The sequence below is a fragment of the Cheilinus undulatus genome, linkage group 22, assembly GCF_018320785.1.
Source record: "Cheilinus undulatus linkage group 22, ASM1832078v1, whole genome shotgun sequence".
Lineage (NCBI taxonomy): Eukaryota > Metazoa > Chordata > Actinopteri > Labriformes > Labridae > Cheilinus > Cheilinus undulatus.
This window is the reverse complement of record NC_054886.1, coordinates 7,563,669-7,579,965: the sequence shown is the minus strand read 5'-3', so window position 1 is coordinate 7,579,965 and position 16,297 is coordinate 7,563,669. Positions and strand designations below refer to the sequence as shown.

At 39.8% G+C, this 16,297-nt stretch overlaps 2 protein-coding genes across 3 annotated transcripts; one reads left to right on the top strand and one right to left on the bottom strand.

Annotated features, from left to right (window-relative positions):
* Positions 1 to 849: 849 nt before the first annotated feature.
* tada2b (transcriptional adaptor 2B) lies at positions 850 to 9,590 on the bottom strand. Its single transcript, XM_041779580.1, has 2 exons — positions 9,101 to 9,590; positions 850 to 8,241 (listed from the first exon to the last, which is right to left on the bottom strand). The coding sequence occupies exons 1-2, from the start codon at positions 9,548 to 9,550 to the stop codon at positions 7,033 to 7,035; spliced, it is 1,659 nt and encodes a 552-aa protein (XP_041635514.1). The 5' UTR covers positions 9,551 to 9,590; the 3' UTR covers positions 850 to 7,032.
* Positions 9,186 to 14,895, top strand: ccdc96 (coiled-coil domain containing 96). Of its 2 annotated transcripts, none has more exons than XM_041779581.1 (4): positions 9,186 to 9,316; positions 11,069 to 11,773; positions 14,036 to 14,380; positions 14,465 to 14,895. In XM_041779581.1, exons 2-4 carry the CDS (start codon positions 11,069 to 11,071, stop codon positions 14,780 to 14,782), a joined length of 1,368 nt encoding a protein of 455 aa, XP_041635515.1. In that variant the 5' UTR covers positions 9,186 to 9,316; the 3' UTR covers positions 14,783 to 14,895. The 2 variants fall into 2 exon arrangements, with proteins under 2 accessions (XP_041635515.1, XP_041635516.1); XM_041779582.1 differs by lacking the exon at positions 9,186 to 9,316 and adding an exon at positions 9,465 to 9,600.
* Positions 14,896 to 16,297: the final 1,402 nt, after the last annotated feature.

Genomic DNA, 16,297 nt, shown 5'->3' with positions numbered 1-16,297 from the left:
AGAAGATGCCAAACACACCATCCCTTCTGTGAAGCACAGTAGTAGTGGCAGCATCATGTTGCGGGGGTGCTTCTTGGCAGTCAGCCCTGGAAGGTTTGTAAAGGTAGAGGGTAAAACTCAGACAAGTAAAAAGCCAGCTGAACCTTGTGTTACCAAACACTCACCCTTTTATCCCTTTTATCCTTTTCAATCCATGTAAAGTTTTATCATCCTTAAAAGTTTTTCAGTGGTTAAGTTTATGCCATAATCCTCAATCCACCCAAAAATTCTTTTTCTTTCAAAATAAAGGCAGGTCCAGAACAGGAGCTGACTACCCTTTGTTTAAGAAAATAGAAGAATTGTTTAAAATGCAAAATAGGGAAATGTAAGAATCAGCCCTATCTTAAAATCAACCATATTTTAAATAAGTAATTGAACCATCTTGGTCTGCTCTTGCAAAGCCTATAAATGCACATTAGTCATCAATAATTATTTGGGAGAGAAGAAGGCACATTGATTAATTCAAATTAAACTCTGATGACACCTCCAGTACACAGCATTTAAATCAGATTTAGTTTTGGATGTTTCTTTGTAAAAACACCACGAAACATAATTTCTACATATAAAAACTGAAAGGACAAAGGTTTATTCTGCATCTTATAAAGCATGAATGAAAGCGTTGTTGGTGATGAAGCCTCATTGACATGCTGCTCTGGTGGAACTCCTCAGACCTGACCAACAAGCCCTTTCTTTGTCACTTGAAGCTGAATTTTAATTTTGACTGGGCTAGTTTTACCCAGCAAGGCTTTAAAGAGCCTCGAATAATTAAAAGAAGAAAAAAGGACGACTTAAAGGTTAAAGTATCTGCACTTTTAATACATCTCCATACCTTATCTGCATCAACAAAGTAACAGCACAACAAAACAGTCATCAGCATGCCATCACAACACCCAGGAAAACGCCTTTTTGTAATCCAAAATCTATTTTATTACAAAAGCTATATAAAAAAAATCTGTGACACAAAATACTGTACATTTCACATGTCAGTTCAATTTTTTCCCCCTGATTTATCTTACAAAACTATTTACAATTTGTGGCATTATAAACCAAGCCCTCCCCTTAGAAAAAAAACAGTCCCACACCAGGGGAAAAATAGAAAAAGCTGTATTTTCTGTTCTTTTACACCAAAACACACCATTTTGGAACAATGTAGAACATTTGGTACATGCAGACAAAAAGCCTATCAGAGAATTCAAAATTTATCCATTAGCCTACATTCAACCAACAGAGAGACGGCAGATTTAAAGGACAGTTTTGAGTTGTTTGGTTAAATTTGATGACAAAAGTCATCTTTCTAGAACTCTCTGGTTTAGATTTGGGCTTAGTACGCTGGTATATGATCTAAAAAATACTTTTTCTACTGTACAATACTTCATTCATGCTCATACTTCCTCTAAAATGGAAGATAAGCTGTCTGGTGCATTATAGTCTTTACTAACGGGCTATTCAGAACATGAACACTATTGTTTTTGACACAGCAGCACTAATAAAAGAAACAGCAGCATGAAGCAGAGGTGGCTGACTTGAGTGTTTAAAAGACAGAACTGAACATTTTGAGATATCAACTTGGGAATTTGCTTCTTTGTATTTCTAGCCAATGTGCTCTACAGTCTGAAATCCTGGAAATCTACCAGGTTTTCCATTTATAACATAAGAATTCAGCTTCAATTTGCCTAAAACATTTTGACAAAGAGAAAAAAAATACAGTCAGTATTAAGTGCTGTTCTACATCTTTGTATCCTTCTCCATTTTTCCACCACGATGCTAATTCTGGAGACTGGGGGTCTGATTCATAACACAACTGCAAGGCTTTTGCACCTGCTAAACCTGTGCAGAAAATAAAAAACATACTTGTTTCATAAGATACTGTCAAATGCTTAAAAGCATCCTCGAAAGGTGCTTATCCACTAACTGGCTCTACTCATCTGGACTCTTTTTGTTTCTTTTTTTGTTGATTTTCTCTCAAGGATGATACCTGGTGCTGTTCTGGTATCACCTCTAGCAAGGTTCTAATTGTGCTGGTGCTAAAAATACATCAAGACACTACCGACCACAGAGCGATCAGAGAGCATCATCATTTGGAGTAGAATGCCCAACATAAGAATCAAACTCGCTCTCAAACCCTCTTCACTCCTTGCTGTGACAAACATAACATGGCTTTTATTTTCAGGTTTAGCCCCACTATACAGTCAAAAAGTCCGCTCTCAGCTCTATGCAGAGTAAAGATGCAGATAGCTTCTCTAAACATTCAAACTACACGGAGCAAGACACATTTAGGGGCATTTTTTTGCATCTGATCATTGCACTGTTTGTTTTGTGAATTAGACCTTGAGATGATGTAGACAGCAGGAGGAAATTAAACACAAATTGTGAAGCAAATAGCTACTGCAGTCCACTCTTGGTAAATCAGGCCTGATGTCTACAACAAGGGAACATTTTGGGTGCAAAATGTCTCAATTTCGTACAAAATACAGAGAAGATATTGAAGAAAAGTCAAGCTAAAACATTCAGATGAGCAGAATAAAAAACCCAAAAGCATAAAAGTGAAGTTGAGCCTTGACATCCTATAATGGTGGCGCAAGAATGCCAAACACTAATCTTAAGCAGAAAATCAGCCAAATTAAGTCCTTTTTTAATTTGAAAACTGCAAGTTTTTCTTACTGTCTGCAAATCCCATGAAAACTTAAAGGTGTATCACCAATCCATAACGGAAAAATTTAATATTCTTACCATGTGTGCAGCACTCAGAAGACTTAGCCCTTCATAAAGAAAGTGTCACTGCATGCAAATGATCTATTTTTCATAGCTTGGTGGGTTGCTCATCCGGTTCTTGAATAAAAAATGGCTCAAATGGGAATAAAAGTGCATTTGAGGACAATTTGCAGCCAAGGTTATACATATTTTCCGTGCAATATAGTAGCAGAAACATTCACTTTGGAAATATCTAAATGCACGTGTTCATGTATCTGCTTTCAGCTTTTGAAAACATGCTACACATGTAAAGATTAGTGCTGGTTTCAGTCCTTTCACAGGCTTTCTTGACAGTAAGAGAGATGTTCACTATCACTAGTTATTATGCATGTTAACTAAAAAAAAGGTCAAATTTTCCAGCAGTTTCAGTCAAATTAATGAGGCACAAATATGAATCTAGGACATATTCCAGCTTAGGTAAAACCCATATTCACACGCCTCTCTCCTTTATGATTGTAGAGCCCCTGCTCCTGCTGAGAAATAACAGCCGACTCAATAACTTCATTTACATTTAAATAGCTCTGCGGCCACAGCTCCGCTCAGAGAAAAAAAAGGAAGAAAATGAAAATGAGTCACCACAGCTGCCTTCAAGACAAATGTGGGGTTACTGACAAAAATCATCGACTCTGAATGAGGGCAGGTATCTGTTAGAAAGACCATCTGTGAAGTTCTGTATAGGTAAATTACTAGTCTAATTCTCCTTGTTAAACCTCAGCTCTAGTTTTATTAACATAGTTTGCATCTAGAAGGACAATAAGTAAAAAGAAGAGGTTTGGCTGCTTCTTAACATGGTTGGACCCCCAAAAAAAGACATGGTGAATTCAAACTCATGAATTTAAAATGACAGTCCACAATCAACAGCTGTCATTCCCTTAGCTACTTCTCATGTTGTTTGCTAAATCATCTTAAGCAGATAACAACATTATTGTGCCAATTTTTGGGAAGATTTCCCCCTTCTTACCAAAGTCTGCAAAGACCCCATTACTGGAAGGTTCTACAGATTATCTTGCCAGATTTTCCTGTGGGGTGAGGAGTGTTAACAGTGATTTCTTTCCTCTCTGATATGCATGGAAGATGACTGGAGCCGCATGTTAATACTGAACGGACGCACACTCATAGCCATAGTCAATCAGGAAGCAAACTGAGCGAGGGAGGAAGCAGAACAAACCCAGCCGGCGACAATAGAAAACATGAGATGCAAAAGTTAGATGGACGTCAGAAATGAAGGAGCAACTTCTTGACTTTTGCAGTTTCTACAATTTGATTGGAGCCGCTTCTAAATATTCACAGCCAAAGCCAATCAGGAAGCAAACTGAGCAAATGAGGAAGCACAACAAACACAGCCACAATGGCAATAGAAAATATGAAACATAAAGCTAGATAGACTTGTAGCAGGTAGCAAACAGCTAGCCACATTTAGCTTATTTACCCTAAAGTCACATTTGACAGTGCAAGATTTTAAAGTGGTAACTCGTCAGTGAAAATAATCTGTTAAGTGTATGATTTGTTGATCATCTCATCGCACACCACCAACTAGAGGAGCGTCATTATTGGCCTATGGGGGTCTCTCATAATTTCAAAATCAGTCATAGCTTTAAAAATCTTTTAGTGTGTGTCAGGCTTGATCCCTAATTTCCACGTAGCCCGTTTTTGCAGCGCTCCGTCTGCCCTGTGCACCCCGGCACAGACCACGCCTGTTCTAGTCAATCTTTCAGTGATCTGTCATCTGGTTTCTGCTCTGCTTTGTGCAAGAGTCTATTTTCAGCAGAGCTGTCATGGCACGTCAATCAGCACAGAGCAGATCAACCCAAGCAGGAAAACAATCACGGAAACGCACAAAGCATCCTCTTAGTCTTAAAATATAACACCATATACAGGCTGCCCACTGTCTATCCCATCACCATTTCAATATATAGTCAACACAGTGTACAATCAAACAGCAAATCAACCCTTTACGGTAATGAAACATGCTGTTTATTGTTTTCTTTATTGCAATGTGTACTTGTGATTTTGTGATCCAGTTGCAGCTCTAAACAGGGAAGGTGAACACTGTTGGTTGGAGCAGGGCGCTGCAGACATGGGCCCTGTGGAAATTGTGGGTTTTGTCAGTCTAGTTTGAACTGCTGCTTTCAAGTTTAATTTGTGTGCATTTCAAGGGCAATTTCTCTTCTACTGTCATGGGCATTTTTTTTTTTTTTTTTACAATTTCTAGGGGATAGACCATGATGGAGATCTGGCTTTGTTTGCTTGATGCTAACACGTAATGCACAACAGATTTAGCACTATGTTTGGCAAATCTTAACTAAAGAAACAATCTATTTAACTTGACAACACAAGGCTAAATAGATGGTTTAATTGGTCATCTCAAAGTTAAGTGAAATCGCCCATTTCTTAAGTTAAAAGAAGGAAAAGTAGCATGTCTTACAAGCTTAGCACCTCTTAGATTTGTTACACTATAGTTGTGTTGTGTTCTTCTTTTCTTATGAAATGGTGGTTGGCAAAAAGTTTTCAGAAGTTCTACAGCCACCATATGGACATGATAATAAACCACAACAAAGGGTCGGTAAAAATTATGTGAAAAAAAAAAAAAAAGTGTTTTTAAACTGATATGATGGTCACAAAAATCTGCAGTTTTTTTGAATAAACTGACTGTTTGAAATGGGAAACTCATTGCACATCCCTATTATGTTTTAGTCTGGCTTTTACAAAGCTGCATCATGGTTTTAAAATGTTGCTTTTCCTTTTCTCAAATGAAAAAAGAAAAGGATTTTTGATTTGAAATACTAGGCGATTTAAGCTGCTGAATCTTGGAGGAAATTTCTGCTTCAAATAATATGCAAAATTTTGACGGATCTTTAAAATCATCTACAGTGTACACATTAATTCTATTACCTAGGGGAGCCATTATGTTAATTTTTTACCCAGCATACGGCTTTGACATTTTCAGTTCATTTCAGTTTCTTTTTCTCCAAAAATACCTCCAATAAATCTGATGCAATAACAGTCAAATCACCTAATGTTGCATTCACTATTAAGAAAGATTCAGGGTTCACAAAGACTGTTTCTTAATGTTGCAACTGTCTGAACCAAGCCTTTGCAGTTAAAATCAAACTGTCTGATGATGTTGCCTGCTGCTGAGTTTGTAAGTTGCAGACACAAGGTTGCAGGATGTTACAAGCTGAAAATTTTGAATAAATGGAAGTCTGGTTTTAAAAATCTATAAATGCCAAAAAAATATTTTTTCAAAATAGATTATTATGTTGGGTAGTCATACAATTAATTCTAGGAATGATTATACTTTTTTTTTTTAAACCTTTCCAAACTGAAATTTCTGCAAAATAAAAACACCTATACCTAACATCAGCTGTGCATGTAAGCAGGTAGGCAGCACTGTATGAGCTAATACATGAGAGATTCAAGGCTAAGGAGCTAAATTTGTCAGTGAAAACATACTTATAACAAGACTGAGCAAGTAAAGAATTTTTGTGTTTATATGTGCTGCAAAATTTGGCTGCCATGCTAGGATGGTAATGACATATGAGTAGGAGATGAGGGGGAATTATACATGTAATATATGTATGCATTATCAATGTGATAAAAATGCAGGAAGTAATATTTAAATCAAAATACTGTCCGTCTTGTAGAGATAGATTTAATGTGTGGTAACTTCATAAATGAGTTGCTTTGGATTGACCAACTGTGAGAGTTGTTGCAATGGAAACAATGCATCGTCTCCTTTAGTTGCAGCAGAGTAAACTGGGAGGCTTTAAGCTGCTTTCTGAGCTGTGCTTTAGACACTTTTTTGAGATTTTTTTGTTTTGTTTAAAAAGTTGGGTGATTCAAGTTGCTAAGTGGAGAGCCATTCTGTGAAATTTTCACCTACTATATGCCTTCAACATCTCCAGCATTTTTTTTTATCCAACTTTAGTCCTGTTTCTGTCTTTCCCCAAAGATATCTTCAATAAATCTGATGTAATAACACTCAAATTTACAAAGTACTTATTAACGCTTGTTTGCAAAGACAAAGTACTTTAAACCCACAGTGTTGTCCCATTCCAACTTAGAAATATAAGCTTCATTTTGTTCCCAGCCCTAGTATGAAAATATGTTTTCCAGTGGGGCATCCTCTTTTCTTGTCATGTACATATTTACAAGTTCACCTTTAAAAAAAAAAGGTGAGTGACAGCAGTTTTGTCCTCCCTGTGGAGTGGATCATCAGCTCATACCGTCCAGAGATGTTAGCTAAGAGGCGTCTCTGGATATCCAGCCGCTCTCTGTGAGGAAGGTGAGGATTCTCTTCTTCAGCACCTTGTCCAGGTAGCTGGGCAGCCGGCTCTTAGCGGGGATGCCCTGCCTTTTCTGCAGGTGGTCTTTGATGATGATGGTTTTGACAGTCAGGTAGCGTGCTGGGCTGAGGTTCAAGGAGTTACATAAAACCTTCTCTCTGTCTGACAGCAGCTCGAAGCCAGTGAGGTTCTCAATCGCTGAAAACTCGCCATCTTTGCTCTCTTCTTTGATTCCACCGCCAACGCCCATTCCTCCAGCGACACCTCCACCACCCCCAGTTCCTCCAAGTCCGATCCCAGAGCCCAACCCACCCCCTCCTCCGCTGCCACGTTTGGAAGTGACAACACTTTTGTTCTCTTTGCGTTTCTCTCGTTTGTGGCGCGCCGCTTCATATTCTGTCGACTCCTCCAGGCGGGTGATGCCATTCCGTCGGTAGCGCTGCAGCTCACGCACCTTCGCCCTCAGCGCTCGCTCTTTATGCATGTTCTCAAAGAATTCTTCAAACTCTCGATGGGCCATGAACTGGCAGAGCCCTCTAAGCCTCACCCTCTGCTCCTTCTCCTCCTTGGTGATCTTCCTTTTAGGCGTACTCGGAACAGGCCCTGATCCTGCTGATGTCGTGGATCCTGATCCAGCTGTGCCACTGCCAGCTCCCACCCCGCCCACTCCAGCAGCAGTGCCGATCACCCCCAGTGTTCCTGGTTTCTCTTTCTCCTTGTCTTTCTTGTCTCGGCCCAGGAATCCAGGCACCAGGTTGTAGTCTCGTGCGATGTTCTTGCGTCGCTGCCGTTCTCGAAGCTTGCGTACGTACATGTCAACATGAGCCCGTTTCATTTCAATCTCCACGTCCTCGTCATCATAGTTCACCGACAGCCCGCTGATCAGCTTCTCTGCATCTTGGTCATACTCGATCTCGTAGTCGTCACGGAGCGGCATGTAGCCCAGCTGTTGCTGCTCAGCCAGGCTGATATCGAGTGGAGGGAGCGGGGTGGTGAGGCTGGGTGATAGAGGCCCCCCACTCGGACAGGTATGATCCGTCACCCTGTTGGGAATACTGTCGGGGATGCACGCCTTACCCAGGTTTCCATGGATGTACATGGTGACGTAATGCTCCATGACTTCCTGAGGAGTTCTGGATGCTCCAACATGAGCAGCCATATCCTCCTAAAAAACAAAAAGGTCATGAATAAGAGGAGGTCTAATGAAAAAAGATGAAAAAATACAGACTACATGGCAGATAATCCTGCAATCAATATGAAATGAGGTGAACAGAATAACGAGCAATATGTGAAATAACGAGCATTCTCACTATTTTTTAACAGGGATTTTATCATTAGCCCAGCTTTTCTTGAGTCCTATTCCCACTTGTACACAACTCCTGAAATTTTCAAGAATTTATCTGGGCAAACTGCATGTGTGAATGCAAACTTGGGAGGTCTCCCTGTTCCTTCACTTATTCAGGAAAACCTGCAGCTTTAAGGGACCCAGCAAGTCAGGATGTTTTCTGTGTAAATTTACAGACATTTGAATCAAGTCATTATTTCAAGTTATTTATATAGTTTGTGTAAAATCATGCATACTGAAAGGTAGCTGGGGAAAGTTTTCCACCTTCATCAGATAAGTAACAAACACTCAGTTAACAAAAACAAAACAGGAAACTATGAAAAATAATTCCAACCTTTCAAGGACTAATAGTAGTTTACTTACCTCTTATATTTACGTCTCTACTTACTAACTCCTATTCTTTATGCAAGACTCTTTGCCTAATCTAAGGTTTTATATATATTTAAAATAAAGTGGCACTCTTCTTTTCTGACTGAATCTCTTCAGTTATATCGCTCGTGCTCGGTCGTCGCGGCGGTACGACGTTGATAGATTTTATAAGGGTCATTACCGTTGATACCACTAACTGTTCACTTTTAACTCTGGAATTTACACATTTCAACCTTAAACTAAACCCCTGTTAGTTGAATGTGTGTGCTGTGTTGATAAACTAAGTAAATTAACTTAAAAAGTGATGTACCCAGTTTCCAAATCCATACTGCTCGATGGCATCGAGCAGCGACTGCTCTTCCCTGCTGGTCCATCCTCCCTCTGCCTCGGGACCCCAGAGGGAGAACCGCCCGCCGTCGACCTGCTGGTAGCCGTGCCATCTGCGGTGATTCCCGAGTTCTGCTCCCGCAGAGAAGCACTCCGGGCACAGCTCGATGTCCGGGCAGTCGGTGCAACGAAGCCGCAGGTTTGTAACCTCTGCGAGGCAGTTAACGCAGTACTTCTTCCCCAGGTCGGCCATGTTGCCTGGCTCCTGCTTCTTGTTGTTGGAGGCAGAACTCCGCGCCTGCGCACAGGGAGCACCGCCGCACGACCTACTCACATCCTGCTGGTTAATATTAATGAGCGAGGGTCGGGACGCCTCTGATTGGCTCTCGCTCCCTGTTACCAGGACAACTGAAACAAAACGGAACAGTTTCATTGACTAAAGAAGGGCACGAGCCAAAATCTTTGAAATTAAAACGGTCTCAGGTAATTTTTACCCTTTTTTTCCTACACGTTCAACTTTAGCTTACGTCAGCTTTTACAAATAAGCGCTTTATGTCCCTCTCTGTTGTTCCGTCTCTCTTTTTAGTCGTTTTCTAATGTCCATTTAAGATTTATTACTTGTTTTTAATTTAGTTGAGCTTTTTGAATTGCATTAATACTAACAAATAGTTGTCACAATGCCAGAATTATAAACTTTTATATGATTGTAGTCAAAGTCAAGCAATACTGAAACCTGTTTGATACAACAGCAAGAAAAAAAGAAGCCAAAGACACTCAATATTGGGTTATTTTTCATTAATTATGATTAATTACGGAAAAAATAAGACAAACTCCAGCCCACTGTTTAAATTGCACAAAAACATTGGCAACAATAACTCAGATTGAGGTTTCCAAAGTGCTCTACATTCTAGGAGGGACCAGGAGTGGCTTAAAGGGAATTAGCCCTCTGTGTTATCTCAGAAGTCCCAAATTTAAAAAGCCTGGGAGCGTGTATCTTACAGTTTATGTTTTTGTTTAACATAAATATTACCAATTCTAAATATGAACACTAGATTCCTTCTCATACATTAATTTAATACTAATCAGACAGTTTCTGATCCTTTTAGGAGGCAGATGTATGAATCCTAAAGTATTAATCTTCAACAGAATAAGTTTTAGAACAATTAGATGTTCTAGGTATTTCCTAAAGGAGGAACAGCATTAAATTGCAAAATTCTGATAAATCTGTTGTATTTTTAATTCAAAATTGAATTTAAAATGGCTTAAAACAGGGTTTATAGAAATAGCAGGGCCCCTGAAAGGCTTTGCTTTATAACAACAATGCATACACACTGGATCTTAGCATTAGCCCACTTTATTACATTCACCTCCCAGAACGAGCACCGTTCAGCTCTGGAGCCGACTGAATAAAACTGCTGTATGGATATAAACACAGACATTACTGTCTTAGTACAGTGGGCCCACCTACCACATTGATATTAAAAAAACAAAGGCTCAAAACATTTTAATAAGAGGGAAACAGGAAAGAGAACATAAATTGTGCATTATTTGTTGCTTAAGTATTTAATAACAGGCATTTAGGGGATGGGGCTGTAGGGCAATGCAAGATTAGTACTGTTGTCTCACAGCAGGAAAGGTCCTGGTTCTGTGTAGAGTTTGCATGCTCACTACATTTATGTATTCAGACCTAAGACATGCTTGTTCCACTAACTGTTGACTCTAAATTGCCCATAGTTGTGAGTGTAAGCATGCCTGCTTGTTTGTCTCTGTATGTCAGCCCTGTCAGGATATCACTTTTAATTAATGCCATTCATGCACCAGTTATGGATCTCAGAATACATTGCAATTAATGCTGACTACCCAGGTTGAATACATTTAAGCTTAAGGAGATGTAGCTTCATCCATCTGTAGATAAAATTATCATTAATCTCTTTTTTTTTCTTCATAAAAGATGGACGTACAGCCAGAAAATGAAGGCAACTATGTAAAGAATGATGCAGAAACAGTGGTGTCAGCAGACTTAACCAACCAGGAGACTGTCCCTACCACTGATAATGGCAGTGAAACCATCCTGGCTGACACAGTGGCTTCAGATCCTGATGAAGAAATCTTAGAAAGTGTGAGAGCAGATGGTGAAGACACAGCTGCCTCTGGATCAGAAGAAAACCTGAGAAATGACTTAGATGTTGAGATAGGCTCTGCCAATGAAAATCAAACAGCACACGAAGAGAGTGTTGTTTTTGATAATAACAGTACTGGCGAAGATGGACCTCCCAGACTGCATCTGGAGACCCCTGATAAAGAGACGGCCAGTCCACATGAGGAGGAAGTCAAGGCTGAAGAAGAGGAGCACACTCCTGCAGAAGAAATCAGCTATGAAGAGTACACTAAACTCCTCCAAGAGCTGTGTGAGCAGAGAGATAAGGCAATCCAGCGCAGCAGGCAGCTGCAGGGGAAGCTGGTGGAGTATTTCCGCAAGAAAGGTGGGGTCGATGTTCAGGTGGAGACAGAGAAGCAGGTACCGGAGCTGTTGCAGGAGTATGAGAGGTACATGGACATGCTGACGGAGCTGAAGCAGCAGATAAACACAGAAACAGAGATTGCTGAGCAGCAGGAGGAGGAGCTGAGGGTACAGTCCCAGGAGAAGCTGGACAAGGTTGGTGTGCTCGTTAGTACTCTGGTTTTGAGCCTGATCCTGGTTTAAGTCTTTTCTTGTTCATTTTTATATGGAACAGGACACACTTAGTAATTCATAGTTCATCATACAAGCATATGTAGTTGTGTCTCAATTTTCCACCTTGAAATAATTGATTCAAAGTTAATCTAAAAGTAGAGTAACTTTCAGAGTGCCAGTCGCCTGCTTTCTGCACTAAGTAACCTTGGCAGCAGGTCCCAGTTCTCTTGCCAAAAGGGGATTACCTCTACCTTTAAAGCACCAGTCCACACACTAGCCTTTAGCTAAAAGGAGCCAGGTATCCCCCTTGCTTTTTAAAATCAGGTGGTCTATGTACAATGAGTATAATCCTTACACTTTACAAAGCCCCCAGGGCAGAGATCATCAACTGGAGGCCAGGGGGCCACATCATACCCCCATATCCTCCCATCCGGCCTCTACAACATTGTTGAATTCAGAAATATGCAGAGAAAAATAGGTTGATGTATATAAGGTATCTTTTTTAAATTCTCCTGCAGAGGTCCACTGGTGATTTTTGCCATTTTGTTAATTTTCTTTTGACAAAATAAACCACTCAGAAAATGTATACCATGCTCATGTTCTGTCTATTTTTTAGGCACCACCTCAACTTTATAAAATGAAAACTATTTTTTTTTTAATTCAATTTACTGTATAGGACCTCCAAAAACACAACACCCCACAAAAATGGGTTTTTAAACATTGTTATTTAAAACAATATATTGCCATTTTTAAAAAGGAGTAACAATTTGCTGAAATTATGAAAAACAAAATATTGTCAATCCTGTACATCATGGTCCACTATCCCCTATGTGTGACATTAATTTTATATCACATTAGAATGATCGTATTTCCTGTTTTACTCGGCCTATTGACATCAAACAAAAAGTGAAAGAAAGCCTGAATGTCATGCTTTCCACACAAAGTGATTGCAATGCAAAATGTTGCTTTGTTTTCATGCTGTCATATGACAAAAGTAGCGCATGATGAAATCACGCCGGCAGGATTGTGGACCCCTAAGTGCTACAAAAGCACCAAAATAATCAAGATTGATAAAAATTGTCTGAATTGGTTAAATGTTTGCTAGAAATCCACCTGTCACCCATTTCTACAAATTATGATGCATGCTTACACATACTTTAAGTAAATTCTTGGTTAAAACTATGATTTTCTTTCAACCTTTTCCTGCCTGAGAATCAAAACTAAAGATCTTTTTCTTGCACAGGTTTTCCTTCAATCAGAGCACACCATATCAAACTCAGTAATGGAGAACATAACAGCCACAATGCATTCAGCTAAAGTATCTCAATTGCCCCCTTGTGGCTGGCTATGGTTTAGCGACTGATCTTACTCTAAGATGGCATACATTTGAAATAAAATAAAACATTTTTTAAGTGTGTTAATCAGACCAAAATGTCTCTTAATTAAGCTCATTTGAAAGTCCCGCCCCCAAAGTATCCATCAAGGACAAACCTGGCCCTTGTGCAAATGGAGTTGATAACCCTAGGGGGTCCCAGACCCCAGGTAGGGAACCACTGATTAAGAGGGCACTCATCCATTTTTAGACATTTCCTCATTAGGAGGGGCGACTGCCCCCCTTGCCCCCCTCTGAGTCCACCCGTGTTATTGGGGGAACTTGACAGCTTTGTTTCACCACTGTGCAGTTGCACTCTAAGACCTCCAGAGAGCGCCAAAGTGCTTGAAATCAAAATCTTTCATAGTGTTGCTGAAAAACCTGGATAAAATTGACATGCCAAAATGTTTTGATGTCTTTGGGAGAAGAAGAAGAAATAGAAGAGTGGTCTGTTGCCATTTGTGAAAACTGAGGACAGTACAGCTGCAAAGGTATTTTTGTGCCTTTCTCAGTAAGTCAGAAAGGTAAAAACAATTGAAAAGCAACCAAGTGTTTTAATATCTGGTTAAAAAGCCACGAGTATTACTTTTAAAGAAAGTTACCCAACAAGGAACTAAAATAAATCTTAAAAAAACAGGCTGAATTATGCTGTCAGTACAAGAAATATGCTTTTAACTCTCCAAAATTTCAAGATTTTTCTTCTGAAAAGTAATTCAATATTAGTTACATGAGGTCAGAAATCCTCATAAAGTCATTTTCTTTTAACACTCAACCAAAAATCTTTAAATAGCTTTATTTTATGTTTAAAATGTGAGAACCAGTGAGTTTTAATGATCTGGCTTGTTTAAAATGTGTCTTATCTTTGTTCTCAGGTGAAAAATGAATGGCGAGCATTCATGGCACTGAAGCAGGACGTTGCAGTCTCCGTTCTGAGCCGGCTCCTTGGTAAACAAGCCGCTCAGGCTAAAGTGGAGTCAAGTCTTGCAGCCGAGCAGCTCCATCAGGATGAGCTTATCAAGCTGCGTCTGAAGCACCTCAATCTCAGGGTTAAGGTTAACCGACTGGAGGCGGAGCTACGTCATGAAGACGAGCAGAGGGACCCGCTCCAGCTCCAGTTTGAGCGTCTGCAGGCCCAACAGCTGGAGCAGAGGAGACGGACTGAAAAGCAGAATGAGGAATCAGTGAAGATGCAGAAAAAGATCAGCAGCAGCTTGGAGGTAGGAGGAGTCATATATGGGGAGTTATTCTCTCTTTTGCTTTGAAAAAGAGGGCCATGATGTAGTTCTCCTCTGCGCTTTCAGGTGCTGTCCAGTGTGAAGGAGAAGCTGTCCTGGAGCCAGATGGAGGTCCAGACCAAGAAAGAGCAGTTGGCTGAGGTGGAAGCCACACTGGCCAGGAAGAGGGAGCTCCTGACCAGGATGAAGAAGGCTCGAAACAATCTGCAGATAGAAAACCTGAGGCTGAAGGAGCGCTGTGGGCTGCGGGGGAACAGGGCCCTGCTGCTGGACTTTGAAGACACTGTAGAGGCTTCAGACCTCCTGGAGGAAAAACTCGAGGGACTAAAGCTAAGACTGTCTGTGGCAGGTGGAGGAAAACGCTGGAGACAAATCGACCAATGAGGGGACGAGTAAATGTGATAATTTCACTGTTTCCTGATTGTATGCAAAGCTGCTTTTTATTGGTCATGAATTCAACCACAGAAAGAGAAAGTTGCTATGGATTGAAAAGTAAATAAAGGGGACAGTAAAAAGAAAATGTTTGATATCACAAGGTGCAGATGACTTTTCACTTGAGAAAAATATTATATTTAAGAGTGGTGTTAGACTTATTTAACATTACTGGCAGGGAGATGTTTACATGGCTTAACCAAGGTATGCTGAAAAGGACACTAAAGCGTGATTATGCACTAATTTCTGATTCTTAGTTAACTGATTACTGCAATTAATCTTGATAGCTTTAGATAACCAATTGCGCAACTTAAATACACAGTAATGAGAAATTCTGACACCAGTGGGCTCTCACTCAAAACAATCACACAACAGGATGAGTACAAACCCACTCCGCTCAGCTGCATTGTTTATTTATTTTGAACTGAGGACTCAATGTTCCATAAAAATGGCGGCTCATGAAGTATGTTTTCAAAACAGCAAATTTAACTTGTGTTTTCATTCATAGATATCTCATAATGAAGGAGAAATGCGCTTGAAAGTGCACTTCCTCATTCATGCTGGAAGTGGTAGTGTTGTACTCAAGACCACACTATCCCAAACCAAGACTTGCCCAAGACCAGAGTTCACCATACCAAGACAAGACCAAGACTTTTGAAGGTCAAGACCAAGTCAAGATTGAGACTGAGTCAAGCCAAGACCATAAAAATCAATTTTTTAAAAAACCATGACAAGGTTGAACAGTCAAAGAGCATTCTCTCTTTAATTTTAGTTTTCTTTTTAATAAATTTGACAGATTTAAAACAACTCTTTCAAAGTACAACATGCAAAAATCTCAAATATTAAGTAATTTGTTCACCTAACTTCTTATTATTAATCCTTATATGTATTTAAAAGCCAGTGACAACCATGTGATCCTGAATGTCCGTTTGGGGTCAGGAAGTGGGCGACAGCCATTAGGAGTGAATGGAAACAGAGGAAAGTTAGTACTTTAAAGCTCTAAACGGACCTCTAGGCTGTTATTACCATCATAAAATTTCTACAACCAGTAAATATGAGCCCTACATGTTACAAAAAATATATATTTTTACCACAGTTTAACTGATTTACCTGGTGTGGATGACACAAATTACTTAGGCCTGCAGACCTCCTGGCATCTAGAGGAGTCTTGTTTTGTCACAAACATGCTTTTAATTGAAACAGCAATCTACTATCAACTAAATAAACCTTGTGAGGTAAGCAACAGAGTCAGCGAGCCTGTGCTACAAAGTAACTCTTTTATGTTAGCTGCAGTCAGCTAGCTCCTGTTTTTTAATCCACATTTTAAAAAAAAAATGGTAACATATGAAGAGCAGTTTGGGAGTCAAAAAAAAAAGGATTTGCAACTTTAAAAAAAGACGGATTTCCTGTCACAACAAGCAAGGCTGGAGGTTCAGGCATCAGCTGAGAAACACAGGTAAGATCAGA

Excerpts from the sequence above, each read along its gene's own strand:
- tada2b (XM_041779580.1), bottom strand. The coding sequence starts at position 9,550 with ATGAAACTGTTCCGTTTTGTTTCAGTTGTCCTGGTAACAGGGAGCGAG. Across the intron at positions 8,242-9,100 it reads AGTATGGATTTGGAAACTGG|GAGGATATGGCTGCTCATGT; the intron begins GTACATCACTTT and ends TTTGTTTTTTAG.
- ccdc96 (XM_041779581.1), top strand. The coding sequence starts at position 11,069 with ATGGACGTACAGCCAGAAAATGAAGGCAACTATGTAAAGAATGATGCA. Across the intron at positions 11,774-14,035 it reads CCCAGGAGAAGCTGGACAAG|GTGAAAAATGAATGGCGAGC; the intron begins GTTGGTGTGCTC and ends CTTTGTTCTCAG. Across the intron at positions 14,381-14,464 it reads AGATCAGCAGCAGCTTGGAG|GTGCTGTCCAGTGTGAAGGA; the intron begins GTAGGAGGAGTC and ends CTGCGCTTTCAG.